Source organism: Apteryx rowi, unplaced genomic scaffold, assembly GCF_003343035.1.
Source record: "Apteryx rowi isolate R43461 unplaced genomic scaffold, aptRow1 scaffold_97, whole genome shotgun sequence".
Lineage (NCBI taxonomy): Eukaryota > Metazoa > Chordata > Aves > Apterygiformes > Apterygidae > Apteryx > Apteryx rowi.
Window position 1 is genome coordinate 1883002 of NW_020451282.1, and position 16193 is coordinate 1899194.

At 37.9% G+C, this 16193-nt stretch overlaps 1 protein-coding gene across 13 annotated transcripts in view; it reads right to left on the reverse strand.

Moving 5' to 3' along the window:
• Nucleotides 1-1833: 1833 nt before the first annotated feature.
• The window catches only part of WFS1 (wolframin ER transmembrane glycoprotein), a 38828-nt gene continuing 24468 nt past the window's right edge, over nucleotides 1834-16193 (reverse strand). For 9 of the 13 annotated variants that reach the window (XM_026054791.1, XM_026054790.1, XM_026054792.1 and 6 more), the window contains 5 exons: nucleotides 14190-14334; nucleotides 13236-13406; nucleotides 12494-12574; nucleotides 7386-7531; nucleotides 1834-4518 (listed from right to left, as the gene is read on the reverse strand). In XM_026054791.1, coding sequence (XP_025910576.1) covers nucleotides 2707-4518; nucleotides 7386-7531; nucleotides 12494-12574; nucleotides 13236-13406; nucleotides 14190-14334 — 2355 coding nt within the window. In that variant the 3' untranslated portion in view covers nucleotides 1834-2706. Of the gene's footprint in view, nucleotides 4519-7385; nucleotides 7532-12493; nucleotides 12575-13235; nucleotides 13407-14189; nucleotides 14335-15410; nucleotides 15584-16193 lie in introns of all 13 variants that reach the window. The other 4 variants (XM_026054801.1, XM_026054799.1, XM_026054800.1 and 1 more) reach the window with 2 other exon arrangements.

Consider the following 16193-nt stretch of genomic DNA (forward strand, 5'->3'; position numbering starts at 1 on the left):
ACCTGAATTCTCTTTTAAGAAGCTCCTGGCCCAGTACTGAGTGAGGGAATGGCCCTTTGGAGGGGAAAAGTAAAGATTGCAAAATACTTCTGTATTGATACGTGTCTCTTTCCTACCATATCAAAGTCTTGTGCCAGTCCTACGTTGGCTGAACTGAGCTGGCCTGGGCACGAATAGCACAAGGGAATCACTTCTCAGTACCCCGTTCTCCCTAGGATTCAAAGTCCAGCTCAGCAATTCAGCCTGGACTGGAGCATAAAGACCAAAGACAGACAAAGATTAGAGGAATTACGTGCAGACGAAAGCTTTGAACAGTTTAGCTAATAATCTAACCTATCGCTACTGAACACACAAAAGCCTTTTTTCCAGGATCTGGCTAATTCTTGGTGTGCTTTCCATACATATAAGCACATGAAGGGAAATTGTATAAATTAAAGTCTGACAGATATCAGTATCATTGATTCAGCCACCACTCCTCCCTGACAAAAAAGTAGGGACTAGAGAGCTTCTTAGCTAATCATTTGAAGTATTTTTACTACAATTATTAACTAATATCCCCCAATATTTTTTCTCAGAAATGGCTGAGCTAAAAATCCCAAAGTTGTCTGTACTAAACCTCACAACAATGTTGTGCTGTAGATGGGAAACTAAGATACCTGGATTAAGCCTTTTGTCTCATCCTACAGATCAACTATTTCCAAAGAAATAAATAGAATTGAGCCTCCCCCTTTTTGCAACACTTTCCACCTCTGACTTCATTCGGTTTTCCCTTTTTGGAGATGTGTAATGACTTCCTCAAAATGCCCCACAGTATGTCAGAAAATTGACGTCCTCATGCAAAGAGTAAAAGCTAAACAGAGAAGAATTTTTAACTTTAGTTCTGAATGCTAAGACTGCCTTCTTCTCCTGACAAACACATGAATAGAAGTTAAACACATAACCGTGTATAAGCAAAAATTCAAAAAAAAAAAACAAAAAAAACAACAACAAAAAAAACCTTTTGTGCTTAAATTTCAGAGCCAGGAAGGAGGTTTAGGTATTTAAAAGGAGCCCATGGATATTCTAAAAAAGGAGGATAAAAGGTTAAGTTTGGCTTATTGTTTCCAGCCAAAAGGAGATCAGGTAAGCTAACTTATTCAAAGGTACCCTGCTGCCTTATGCTATTTCTTTTCCTCAGACAGAAAGAAGAGATGGTTGAAAGTTTTCATCAAAACTAGAAGCATCCTGCAGACATTCTACTCCAAAGATTTTCTGAAGGGTGCAAGTAAGACTGTGTGTTTTTGGAAGGCAAAGGTTTCTGGTCTGCAACTCAGGAACAGCCAAACCGCCTGGGCTCTGGGAAGCGCACTTCTCAGTGCCTTCAGGTTCTTCCAAACTGCAGCCCCGGGTCAGGTTTGAGGGGGGTCCCAATAGTTGGAGTGCAGCCAGGTGCCTCATTTTTCCAAAAGTTTCCCCCTCTCCATCAAATACATTTTTCACTCATAACTTTTTAAATTAATGACTGACACGCAAAGGCAAAAAGGATATAATGCATTATCAATAGAAGAGTGTTCAGGGAAATAGTGCAGTGTATCTGTGAAATCCTCACCCCCTCAATCCACTGGTTAAAAAAAGGTGGCAAGTCACAATGAAAGCAGGAGTAAGGAGTATCTCCAGATCTCATAGGTACAAGACCTTGGCCTGACATACTCTAATTTTACTGCTAGCTTGAAATAACATGAAGTTCAGTTTCAGGTATCTCATATGAGGAAGTTTAAAACATGAAAAACGCAGTTTAGAAATGAAAGCACCATAAACAACTGCTCACAATATTAAAGCACAATGAAAAACTGCTGTATTCCATTTTAATTCAAATTTATATTTTGTATTTATTTGCACAATACAAATTATTAAACATATTCTATTTCAGTTTCCACTGCAGATTTTTTATGTACTATTTTCAGTTGCTTTGGCTTGTCTGTTACTGGCACCATCACAATACCAGCCTTACAATCTGGTGTTTGTCATTCACACACCAGCATGGATAATAGCTTAGCGTCATATATGTAGCTATCATAACCAATTAGAACAAATAGCATATTTTGTAAAGAACATTTAAAGCAAAATAGCAACCAGAGAGCTCTTTTTACAACCTTGCTGGGGTGTGAAATGGTGTGCCCTTTCAAAAACTTTAAAATCACTATCTTGCTAAGTAGTGAAACAATGAATTCTGTACACAGATACCACTCATCACCAGGTACTGACTATATGACTATCACCTTTATCTAGAAAACACCAAATAAATACAAGGCATACAACAGCTTATGTTGCATATCAGATATCTATTCTAAATCATACATGTGAAAATACATACAGGCATGTGGGAATAAAGAGTAAAGTGCTTTTAACATCAAGCAAGTGAATGAATCTAGTGTCGTACCACAGGCAAATAACATGTCCATTTCAGACAAAAGTGTCCATGCAAGTAATCAGCAGCGATCCTCCGCATTCACTTATAATAATATTAAACTAGTATATATCACTTCAGTCATAAGGTGTTTAAAGTCAGGATACCGTGTATACACTTACAAAACTCAACCAGTACTCTACGTCAGCATACATTTTGAGCATTGCTACAGCAGGATTTTTTTTTCCTTTTTAGAAGCCAAACCTTTGGTAGTGTAAATACAGCGTACATTGAAGATTCTACCGAATCAACATAAGAGCTCATTGTGCAGCTGACAGGAATGGGAAGAAGAAAAAATCAAAAGCAAATTTAATGGCTTTATGCACTGTGCTCCTCCAGTCATGCTCTATTTTCACATGCCTCCCTGCAGGTAAGAGTTTAGACATGCAATTCAAGCAAGTGATTGCTTTCAGTTCAAAGACAGGCCATTTACTGCCAAGACGACCTTCCAGAATTGTGCTGAATTCAATTACACTTCCTTGCCTCAAGTTCAGCAACACTTTCTTAAATTCATTGCTTGCCTTCAGCACAATATCTTTGGTTATATCATCCTCCTCTACAGACTTAGTTCCATTTTTGCTGCTGAAAGGCATGCCCACAGTTATTTCAAATTTGTACCGATCAAACATTTTCATGTGGCAGTTATGCTTTGTCAAATACTTGAGACGACACAACTCTTCCTCCTCCATAGTAACATTTTTGGGGTCGCAAAGAGGGTAGGTTTCACCATACAAGCATCTCATCCAGTCGCCAATAAAGAGCGGAAGCATGTTTATTGCCGATTCTGCGCTATTGTCGATTTCTGTGACCCGCACGTATTTGAACCGCCCAGTCCATGTCACTCTGTGTCCTTCCAGGTGACTACATAAAATCTGAGTACGTGCCATGTTAGTCTCCTTCCATGATCGGGGTCCACAGAGGAAAGCATACTGATTCCATGTCAAGGTAGAGTTGTAAACTTTCATTCCCTCTGATCGATAGACATAGAACCAACAAAACAACACCACGGCTGTAATCCACACCAAAATGAGTTTCACAATTGAGCTTCGAGTGAGGGATTTAACCATTTCAACCACAGAGAAGTTAGCTTTTGTCCACCATCGGAAGAGCAAAGGAACAGTACACAAAGCCAGAGTCACTACAATTTTCATGAGTTCCAGAGACACGAACCACTTCATGAAATGGACAACACACATGAGCGCGATGCCTATGCCTAGCACTGGGAGCGCAAAGAGAAACAGAAAATAACCAATTGACGCACGAATGAGCCCGATGCCAGAAGACTCCCGCAAAATGACCACAGAGAGCTCGCACCACATAAAGCAGACTAGATATGGGACCAAGTAACAGTAGGTGCCTTTAAAATTCCGTAATTGTGCCATTCTGAAGAAAAGATAGAACAAGTACAAAAACAAAAGGCACGGGATGCTTACATTTATCACAAAGAAATGGCCTACAGGAACAGTAAAGAAGGTTTTACCTAAGAATTTCAAGTAGCCCAAATTCACAGGCAATACCTGCAATAGGGATAAGCAACCAGCTGCTATCTCAGTCATTAGTGCTCTTTGCGTGTAGGGTTCTGCGCATGTGCTTAAACTCATGTAACTTGTCACAGTGAAGAAAACAGAGATGGTAGCTAACTCTGAGCATGGCATACAGTCTTTGCTTGCTATAGGGAAGGAAAAAATGACAAAGAATACTGAGAGCAAAAAATAAATGTACGGCTCTAAGTGATTCCATCCAAAGTTCACCTCAGCTTGCTCAACATCTAGGTTTGGCTCAAAACGAAGCAGTAAGTCAGTCAGAGTACGGAAGTTTTCCCAGGCCTTACTATCCTGAAAAACCTTCAGTGTGCAAATCACCATAGAAATGAAGGACAGATAGAATATGACTAATGGAATAATGAAGGCAAAAAAATCAATTGTCAGATTACTGATAATGAAGAAAAAGATGAGAGCATTGATATGGTGTGTTGGAACAATAGTAGACAGCCAGTGCATTCCTGCCTTTGATGCAATATCTATAAGGTACTCCTTAATTTCCATAATGGCATGAAGTGGATATTTTACAACCTGGAAAAGAGAAAGAGACATTTTATTTATGAGTAGTTTTGTACCTGCTACATCACAGATTCTTAGCTGAAGCAGCCGCAGTAAGTTGTGTAACCTCAGTTGACATGAAAAGATTTTCATTTCAGAAGAATGTTGCCAATAAAATGAGATTACTTTGTCTGAGATTATTAGCTGTTTTGATTAATTCAGTCAGATGAAGCTCTGAGGCTATTTTGATTTCAGCAAAGAAGATATTTCACTACCTTTGACACATATAATTAAATGGCTTCCTAGTCAAATATTCTGCTCTGCTAGCTTTGTACCGAAGATAAACTGCATGGCTGCAGTCCTGTACTATCTGAAGTTATTACTTGAGCTGTGAGTACTGTAGCTTAAAGCACTTAACTCTGCCACAGTTCTGCAAAGATTATGTTATACATTCTGCATTATTATATGCACTTACAGCAAGTCTTTACAGCTGTGGTTTATTTTTTAAAAAATCCTTCCCAAGTACCTAGGGATGCAGCTGTCAAAAATCTCTACATTTTCTGAATAGCAGAAATACCTTTCCCTGAATATGTGGTAATTTAATTATAGCTATTCTTTTAACCTATAACCATAACCTTAAAATTCTGCCTACGTGGCATTTTCCTGTACAGAAACATGACAACAATGGAACTGTTGGATCAAATCCTCCCCACCACACTGGGGCCGGCCACACTCTTTGTGCAGGATAAAGATTATAATAAAAGACAAACTAGGGGATAGGATTTTTCAAACAGATAAATAGTCAAATATTAGCATCTGTACATTAGATGCTGCAAACAACCCTTCTTCTCTCAGAAAAAAGACAGTTTTTACATTTTCCCAGAACTTATGCTTTTATATATTAATTACTTCAAGGGAGAGGTCAAGACTGCTCCAGCAAAGATCTGTGCACAATAATGAACTGGGGCAACACAGGCAACTTGAGGATAAGGCTATTTATTAGTGGAGGTATCCCTGCTCATCTTCCTAAATGCATCTCTTCGAGAATATTAATTATTCAAAATGCCAGCCAAAGATAACTGTTTTTTTCCCCTTCATATGATAATGGAGTTTAATGGCAATAAAAACTCTGACAGCAGGAGGCAGAAATTCCCTACCTAGCTTGAAATTTATACCAGTATTGAATGTATGTATCTTAAATCTTCCCTTCTTTCACTGCCCAAAAAAATTGATAATTTTCCCCACTTATCCTTCTTACTTAAATAGGAATGGGCATGAAGTATATAATAACATCTGCAATAAAGATATGGCAGTTATGATAGAAACATTTAAAACCTCACTGAAACATAACCAAGTTAGACTGTCCCCTTCCAAGGAAAAACATTATACCTTTCTCCTAAATATGTTCCTCATATATATATAAAAACAGTAAACTGTAGCACAGAGCTCCCAACTTGCACCTAGGCAATCAACTGACTCACAGCCCTGCTGGCTGAAGCAGAGGGTCAGATGTGAAGCAGCAAGGGTTAAACAGTAAGGTTTGCCCAGCCATGTCTACGGGTGAGTCGGGCGGGAGCTGTTGGCAATAAAGAAGAATAAATGGGCTTGGATCCAGCAGTCAGTCTCAAATGCTTCTGAGTCAGTTGGCCATTCTCCTGTGCCAGCTCAGGGATTGCAAAACCTATGGGCTGCACGGGATGCGGATGCATGATGGTGCAATTCCCCTTCCAGGCATGATAATACCGTCTCCTTCTGTGGACAACTCCCAGTACCTAGAAAGAGCTCGGGGGAGCTGCTCTTAGCTGTTGATCCTGCTCTGGGTGAGATTTTCAAGGTAATGGCTCTCTGGCACCTCCCTTTTGTTCCCAGGAGAAGCAGCCACCTACCACCCCTGCCTCCAGGCTCAGCCTAGGGTTAACAGCAATCTTTTATTCCCTGCTGGTACTGTACCAATGACAGTTTTTAAACTAAGAGGCCCTTTTGTTAACAAATGTACATCTGAAAAGACTCCATGAGAACTAATGCAAGTTTTTCATTTAAATAGGGGGTCTCTACATAGCTAAAGAGAAAGAGAAGTAGAAGAAAAGAAAGAAAGCAAGCAGGTCCAAACCCCACACCAGAGATGTTCACTCCACTCACCACAAAACTTAAGGACAGATATAATTCTCCTCACTTTATTCGAAGAAAGTGAAGCTCTCTCTCAAAAACACTCTCATACTCTTTCTTTCTCTTTTCCTAAAACTCTCAGACTTTTATCTTTAGTCAGTCATCTTTGCTCTAATTTCTTTAAGTTGTAATTGGATAATCTTTCAGATTCTGGGAGACCCCTTTGCCAGAGGAATTCCTGGGGATATAGTCCCTATTTGATTAAATTGAGAGCTGCTGACTTAACAAAGGACTGACTAAAGATATGATTCTTTGTTTGTAGTAGAAATCCTGTATTACCAGCAACTTGTATTTTTAAGGAACCCTGTAACAAAATATGTACGCTTGTACCTTCCTGTATTTTATTTCTGTGAAATCAGACTCTGAATTTACGAATGTTGAGATCTGTGTGTGTGTGTCACACTGGGAATTTGGACCTTAGCCTGCTCACTTGCTACCCTCGACCTTAGAGATCCCAAATGTGTAGGCACCATTTGAACTAATTTCCCCAAATCAGTTTCATTTTTGCACAGAGCATGCACGTTGTTCCTAGTCAGAGGCAAAAGCCCTATGGGTAAAAAAAATATATATATAAATGAAGTAAAGTCCAAAAAGAAATTATAGCAACATTTCTTCTAGTGACCTACAGAGACTAAATATTAGCTTTGAGAGTCAAGTGCAAGTCACCTCTGTTTTATCCTAAATGCCTAAGTTAAGACCCTTTCAACATAACATGTTCATTATTGGCTTTTTACCTTCAGTCGCAAGGGTAGCTCTTCAGGAGTCTTCCCTGCCAATTCATCATCTTCCTCTTCCTGCATAATCAGGTTAGACGGGATGATTCCCTTTGCATACTTCTTGGTAATTTCAACAAAGTCATCCAAAGCAATGTATTTTTTAGCTAAAAGATAAAATGAAGACTCCAAGTAAATAGTCTGTATCAGTACTGCACTGTACGGATAATATGAGCTGAAATATTAATTCTTCTTTCTTGGTATTAAAGAAGTTTCACTCTGGGCTTCAAAAACTGAACTAGTGATAGCACAGGCCTACCTTGTGGCTTTTCCAGACACTGGTGCTGAAAACAACAAACTGCTTGTGCCAGCAATGTGGCTACTCTAAACCTTGTTAGACTAGTAGGAAATTGTATTACATTCATAAGTAGAAAAACAAAGCAAGTGAATGTAGTTTATCTGTGAATATTCCTGGGGAAAGAGACTACTGGATTAGGTTACACAGTTTTCAGTGACAAACTATTATACTTCATAATTTCTTTAGAGAAATCTTTAAGTAACAGACTTTGAAAAGAAAGAATTGTGCAGGAAAAGTAATGAATTATCTATACTGAAAAACTGACTTCTGACTTGACGTGCAGAACAGTCATTTTTCTAAGTTCATAAGTAACAAATGAGTTATAATTACATTAAATGCCCAATTATTCATACCTACAAGACTAAATATAATTACTGCTCATGTATTAATTTTATGTGCTATGTGGCTATACAATAAGCCTCCCCAGATGAACTACGATTTAAAATAAATAGTCAACAACAAAATACACTTTGCTCAGTTGTACACAGCAACAAAATTTATCATTCTGCCTATTTGAAAAGTCTCCAGATAGGAAACACACAACTCAGTTATTGGTATAAAGTACCTCTGCCACTGATATTTTGTCACCAACTTGACAATATTGGCCATAATTCAGTAGGTACACGTGGCTCCACAGAAAATAATGGAGAAGAAAAGTTTTGGCTAAGGGCCCTCAGACAAATGCCTCAGACCTCAGGAGTTTCAGAACAGAGTGGGTTAAAATCAAATAAGGGGCTGTCCCGGAAGCCTGAGAGGAATTTCAGATAGGAACCTGTATCAGAAACATCAGTTCAAAATGCTGTTTTTTAACATCATGCCTTTGCCACTCCCTGAACTCCAGCTACCGGGGAAGTCCAAGGAGCAGGGGCACTCCACCAGGCGATAATTGGGAACGCTAGGATAAGGACACTGATGGCCAGTGGCCCTTGGAGATCCTTACCCGCTTTTACTCAGAAGTCTCCTGCTGCAAGACAGGAGATGATTTATACACTGCTTCCAACTTTTTTCCACAGCCAGTTCCTTGCATTAGCACGGATAGCTAGTTTCTATGGTAGATAAGTTTGATGTCGTTTGTAAAGGAGGATAATTAACTGCAACTTTTTCCATACACTAAAGCAACTGACATTGCTGCAGATATGAAAGACTTTTGAATGACAAAAATCTGTAACACACCTCCTACACAGTAAGTTTTGCTAGTCAGCTGACACAAAGATATGAAAGCTGGCTTGTTTAATACTAGTTTAAGCTTTTAAAGAGACAGAAAAATTGAACTGTTTCATTAAGTTTAAAGTTACAGGATTACTGGGTTTGAGCCTATAATTTTTTTAAGCTTATAAAAACACTACATTTATATAAGTTATATATAAATACATTAGCATATTTGTTTTAATATTAAAAACTCCATAGATACAGAACAAAATAAAGTACTTGTGTCAAGATATCTACTACAGGAAAAGGTGTGTTAAAGGGGTTAAACTGAAAAAGCAGCTTACAAAATATCTTTTGCTTCAATCTTACAACTTGGATGTTGACTTCTGCTTGTATCTTTAAATTTAAATTTTTTTCTATTGCATTGCATGTACCCATATGTCATACAAAATACCATCTGGCATTCCTCCCAAGTGACAAGAAATGATTTAACCTTTTGGTAACTATTCTTATCATTCACAGGCTGTGAGGCCACATCGCAAGGCACACAGAAATCAGAGAATCCTTAGCTGTCTTTGGTGGGCTTCAGATCAGGCCTAAAACCAAATATACCATCTAAATCAACTGCCCTACTTGGACAAAAATACAGCAGCAAGATCGTTTTTTGCTGTGGAATCAGCAAGCAGACAGGATTAGAACATGACAACAATTCTTTCACAGGACCATAGGATGTTTTGAGAGGGAAAGAGTTAACAGCTTACTGCGTACAGCTGGCCTGTCAAATGTGATGACATCTATACTCTCAGGCAACTGTCCATCGAGAATGTCACCTATAATACTCTGTTTTTGCCTCCATCAAGTATACCCCAGATCAGACATCTGAAAACAAGCATCTGGCTTAAAAATTACCTTCCAAGTATTGGTGATGTATTAAAGCTGAAAGAAATTCTCCCACTGACAAGATAAACAGCAAAACTCATTGGAGCAAAGCAGTAAATGCCGGATAGTAACAGCTATTCTGTTCATCCATGAGCAAACAAAAGCTCTCTAGAGAAGAGGCAACAGCTTAACTCCTACTTTAAGTGTTTGATGAAAACTTTTCGTTTTTAAATGTTCTTAGTATTTTGTCACCCAAATGTCTCTTAAATTGATAAAAAAAGCGTATGTTGTAGATTCTACTTTATTATTCATAGATTTTTTTTCTTCAATTTGGTTATGACAAATTCCCCTGCCTCCCCCATCTGCCGTAGAAAAACATGCACATCAATTTCTGCCTACGCTTACATGTAGGTTCATTTACTCTCCTGTTATTTCATCTGTCATTTAAGCCTCCAAAAAAAAAGAAATTACCAGCTCCTTTACTGACACTCTATGAATTACTGAAGACTCCAGAACAAAATGACTTGCTTTGCGCTCTTGTTCCACCAGCATGGGCCAATTCAGCTATGGGATGGAAAGAACTTGTGTCATCTGTTAAGTATCAAAGCAACATAGTCCCAGTGAACTCGGATATATCTGCGTTAGGAGAAGATGACAGGACAAAGCAGCACAACAATCTTACCCTTCCTTGAAGTACTCCTTCTAGCTTTCCAGAAGTGGCAAATGAGTCACAAAAACAACTGACCTACTACCACAGAAATTCTGATAGGACCAGCAGCTGGTCTCCAAAATACACTTCTCTGTCACTACTCTCTTGTGCACATACAGGCATGCCTTTTCTACTTCTATGAAAGTTAATATAAAACCAAAATACTCTGTTCCTCTTAGGAATGTTATTTTCCATGAAAAGTTGCACAACTTCATTCAGAAGTTATCTGTGTAACAAATATGATCCTTGAAGCTAAAGGCTGAAGTGACCCGATGAAATGTAAACCTAACGTTTCTAGGAGTTTAGACCTGTCTACACCCAAATTTAGGTTAGTAATCCATGTATAACAATTTAGCTATATGTATTCTAAACTGCAGATGTATTAGTAAGTAATGTGCTGCAGGACATTTAAAAATGCTTTTCAGGAACTGAGCTAGACTCCATCTGAATTATTGCATTTTAAGAAAATGTGATTTTTCTGGTAAGTGATAAACTGAACCTTATGTTAGATAATGTTCTTGAAAAAGTACACATACTGCATTTGTTTGTAATTCACTCTCTTAATTTAAAGCCTTCTTTAATTTTTAACTTGTTTTCCGGTTTTCATTTTTTCATTTATAAAAGTAGTCAGCACATGCCAGTCTGAGCAGCTTTAGCATACTATTAGTACAGAAATGCAGAGTAAGCCAGAGCAATACTCCACACAGTCCGATATCCTGTTTGACATCAATGATACTTAGCACTCAGGAGGAAGATGTATAACAGCAGTCATTTGGCTTCTGGATGAAATCCTTAAAAAGAAAACCAAACTCCTTTATAAGTGTGTTTTGCTTTTCATTTCTAGTGATCATGATCTTTATTTTATTAGCCACTTGAAGCATTAATGATTCAGTCCTCAATATTCTGGTGACAAGCTTAATACTTCGGGCAAAATGTAGATAAGAGTGTCATTCCTATTTATTAAATCAGGTTTTGATTTGCAGCTTTTTCATATTCTTGAATGCCTGTTGTTGGACTGCAAGAAAAATTATGTACAGCTCTTCTTCTGTAGTTTGATGGGATTCTTTTGTTTGACCTTGTCTGCTAAACCAGCAATAATCCCAATTTTAAGAACCAGTTGCGGGCCCAACCACTCCCCCCAATCTTTTAGACTATCATGACTGGGATGTACAGCTTCAAGCCTGTTCATTTTGTTTTCTGTGCTGCTATCATGAAGAAGAGAATTCTCATTTGCATTCTCATTCACAGACGATATCATTTACATCCACTGGTTCCTTCCCCTTTCCCCAAATGCAAATGAGGCTGCACAAAAGAGCCAATAATAATGATTTGACTTTTCTTCTGAAGGCCCAGCCACACGGCAGCCTCTTAGACACACAGTCTTGCTGGAGGTTTGAATAAAGTTCTCTGCAGCCCTGCATCTCACGAAACTCCTTACAGATTTGAGTCTAGGAATCTGACCCTGTGTATGTTGAGTAGTTTAGTCCTTCCCACTACAAGAACTGAGCTGTCCCTGCACCCTGTCCAAGTGATGAAAAGGATATCTTGGTGCATCTTTCCTGTATCAGTTCTTGAGCAAATATGAAAAGACAAACATTAATTATTAGGGTATTGCAAACAGAAGCAAGGCAAACAGAATGAGGGACCCGTTTACATTAAAAGGTTGCATAAGTGATTACCTTCTGTAATCAAAAAGCTTACTGCAATTTAGAACTAAAACTTATTGAAAGTGCAAAAAAAAGTTTTGGTTGAATAGCCTTGTCAGTTCTGGTAGAGGAAGAAAATAAGTATGACAAATGACATGCAAACTCCTCTTTGCATACCAATCACTGACAAGTTGATTGTGATGACTATGTACTCTATGGCTTAACATGTAGGTCAATTATTTACCTTGTACGTATAAATTGACACGATCAGTTTACAGCAATCTAAACTTGCTCTACATCTTTGCTCTGGCAGCACAAAGTTGCTTAGCAGAACAAAACAGAAAACTAAAACCACAGTCAGAGATTGAAAGAAGCAGCACACACTTACATTCACTGCTCACTAATCGCTCCAGCATTCTTCTCTGCTTCTGCACCGACTTTGGGACTGGGCCAGGCTGCTTCTCACCATCTGGTTCAATAACAGAAATTTATGAAAAGTCAAAGTAGTCAATTAAGTAATCAAACAATAACTGGAACACTATTCAAGCTGCAATATCTGGAGAATGGTATTTCCTCAAACTCAGGAAGAGACAAACATACGTATAAGTAGGTAACAAGTGGCTACATAGAGTTTTTCATATTCCTATTACTATACTAGAAAAGGAAATAGCATTTATATAGCTAACATATATTGCCGTAATGGCAGAATAAGCCAGATGTCTTGAAGACTGAGTTTATAAATTGAAATATCTAGTAGAGTCATCAGGATGATTGTTAAGGAAAAAGGTCAGAGACAACAAAGCCATAAAAGATCATTTTGCAAGGATATCAAGTGCTAAATGAAGATATTTTTAATATTTGGTCACTCATACGAGTGCGTAACTGAATAACAACCTACAGCAAGAACTGGAAGGCCTTATGAAGTACACTGTCTTTTAATAGTGTTCTCTAGACCAACAGAGTTAAAGTCATTAGGAGTTACTTTTTCTTGAGTATATCACACATTTACTTTCATCACATGCCTGCTTATTTATAAAGACCTTCAGGTTTCTAACTGTATTCTACCTTTAAGTTTATATATATAAATTTAAGTTTATATATATCCAATACCATCAGATCAGAACACAAACCTTCATTGTCAACTTGCCCAACATTTTCCAGTAGTTCAGAAACTGCTAATTGCTTCTTCTTCTTTGGGTTTAACTTCCAATACATGACTAAGGCAGCTTTTCTCACAGCTCTCTCCAAGTCAGTCTCAGATGATAATTTTTTCACTTCTTGCTCATTCTCAGAAGTGATGCCTCAAGAAAAGAAAATACATTAGGTACTATTATCCCACACCCAGGCAGAAATGACAGACTTGCCCACAACTACTTCTTCTCAGTTTAGTCTGAAACTTTAAGTTTCATTCACCCTTCTGTGTCCACAGCTTATCAAAATCAAGTTATGTCAATTAAACTGTAATTCAAACACTGTGCAAGACATGCATTATCCTTGTGTCTTGTTCAACCTTTGAAGCACAACAGTTCAGGCAAAAGGTGGTGCAAATATGTATAAGTGATATGTAAAAGGTAGCAAGAATTTTGTGAAGTTTTTTTTGTTTTTTGTTTTTTTTTGAGAAGAGTTCAGATACGTGGCAGACAAGAGGAGACCATTCCAAGCGTGGGAAGCAGTGTGACGGAAGGTGTGAATCAAAGTGGGAGAAGACAGCACAAAAGACCAATTAGGAAAGAGGCTGGAGAGGGGCAAAAGAATGAAATAACAGCAGATATGTAGGTGGTGTGTGGTTATATATGACCTTAATGGTCAAAGTAAGGAAGTTTCAATGAAAGGTGGGGAGGGGAGGGATGAACATGAATTCCATGAAGGAACTGAAGCAAATGATTAGTACAAATGCTTTTCTGAGAAGTATCACTAGAATATTACTTTTTAAATTATCTATTTTAACATGTCAACAACTACTCATGTAATTTTGCTATGAACATTCCCACTGAATTTTAACCCCTTTTCAGTGTTAAAATGAATAGAGTGTTATTTCAAATAAAGTAGAAAGTACAAGCAAAAAAGTCTCAGAGAACCCATACCTCTTCTGTCTGCTAAGCATCTACGCAACAGTTTGACAGCTTCTCTTCGACCTTGCTTAGCAGCAAGGATGAGCCAATCAACTGCACTACAATTGTTAAGTTCTTCATCCTCCTCTTCTGCTAATCTTAAAAAGTGTTTTCCCACCTAGAATAAGTGGCAAACAGAATTCTTTCAATTACTGAAATAAACTCTAGTTGTCTTAGTCTCTCTCCTCCCCACCCCCTCCCTCTGCTAGAGTAAATTCCCGCAAACAAAAGGTCAAAACATTTGCTTCCAGCACCAAGGAACATAGCTGTAAGCTGATCCTCTTGCCACTGTTCCACAGACAAGGATCAGCTTCCAGAACTGGAGGCAAGAGGGAATTGCAGCACATTTGACGAGATCAGTTAGACCAGTGAGTTAGTTGCATTGTTTTTTGGGCATCTAGCAGGATCAGGTAAAGCTCTTGGTGTTAAAAATAGTACTAAAAATGAGCTTGTCTTGGATTCTTTTCTTCCCATAACACTGGTCAGACAGTATCGCTAAGCTTATTTTAAAAAAGCAAAAATTGAGTGCAATAATCTGGTGCCAGTGACATTCAGAAATTCAGATGGAATGAGCTATCTGTAAAGGACCTTGACGTGGATGGAGGTTTCAGGCAGTGAGATGATTTACTCATAGCAGTTTAGCCAATGAATGTCAAAGCAAACTCATGATTAATTAGTGAACAGAATAAAACTAATACTGCTTAAGTATCAAGCAAAAGTGATACAGCCTGTAAAAATCCTTCTATTTAGGGTTATAGATATTATGGAACAATTGGCTATATTACTGTTTTACAAATAAAAAACATCACCTTTATTCTTCCTTCTGTGAAACTGAAATATATGGTAAATATACTTATGCAATAGTATGAAACCCTTCTGCTTAGAGTACCCCAGAACACAAAATATTAAATGGGAGAAAGTAGGCAAAACTACTGCACATTTTATTTGTATATCTGGAGAATCTGGGCAATGCTTTTGCTTAACCCACTGTTCTCCCTCTGTTTGTATTGTTACTTCATTTACATTCTAGGGGTGGTTAATGCAATCCCTTAGAACTTCACCTCTACATAAATCCACAGTACTATGTGCTCCAAAAAACCTGTTTGAAAGCTTCTCTAAAACTTTGCTTATGATATCACCAATAAAGGTGGCTAAAGCAATACCTCTGAAAGATTAATAATCCACAATTCTTACCTGCAGACTAAACATTCTGATCTCATCAAAAAGATCTTTCACTTCCATTAAAAGTCAGGTCTCCAGCCTTTCAACTGAATCCATACACCTAACACGGATGCTCCAACAACTTCTACATATATAGTTACTGGGTAGACATCACAGTGATTAAATACTTAGAACATGCAGTGAAGCTATCCAAAAACATACAGAAATAAAAATAAAACTCAGACTAAGTAAACCAAAAGACAGAAATATACAATCATGAAATCATGCCAGACTTGGACAAAGTAGAATCACACACTGATACAGTGGCAGATGAAGAATAGAGTATATGAGAAGGAATAAAAATTAAAGATTTCAGCCTTGATACTTCAATTCCCCAGTATTTGTCAGCCAACCACAGATGTACCTTTGGCTACTTATTTAAGGAAGGAATTGCTTAAAGAAGTTACATGGCAAATAACATCCTCTGACAAGTACAGCTGCTTCTTCAGCATGTTTATATTTATAGCCATTGAAATTTTGAGCAAAGCTTCAAGAGTAGTAGTACTTAATGACACAGCTCTTTCAAGTTTATAAAAAAACCTCTTGATCACACTCATATTGCAACATAAAACAGCAGATTCTGGAATTAGCCATATTGCAGAAGGCTACTAGATAAGGAAAAAACACAGTGTAACATCTTGGTTTCATGATAGAAATGTTTTTTGGCCTAAGGTTTTGGGGGTTCTCTTTTTGTTTTTTTTTTTGTTTTTTTTTTCCTTTAAAGTTCAGCAGCAGCATCAAGACTTAATCATCTAA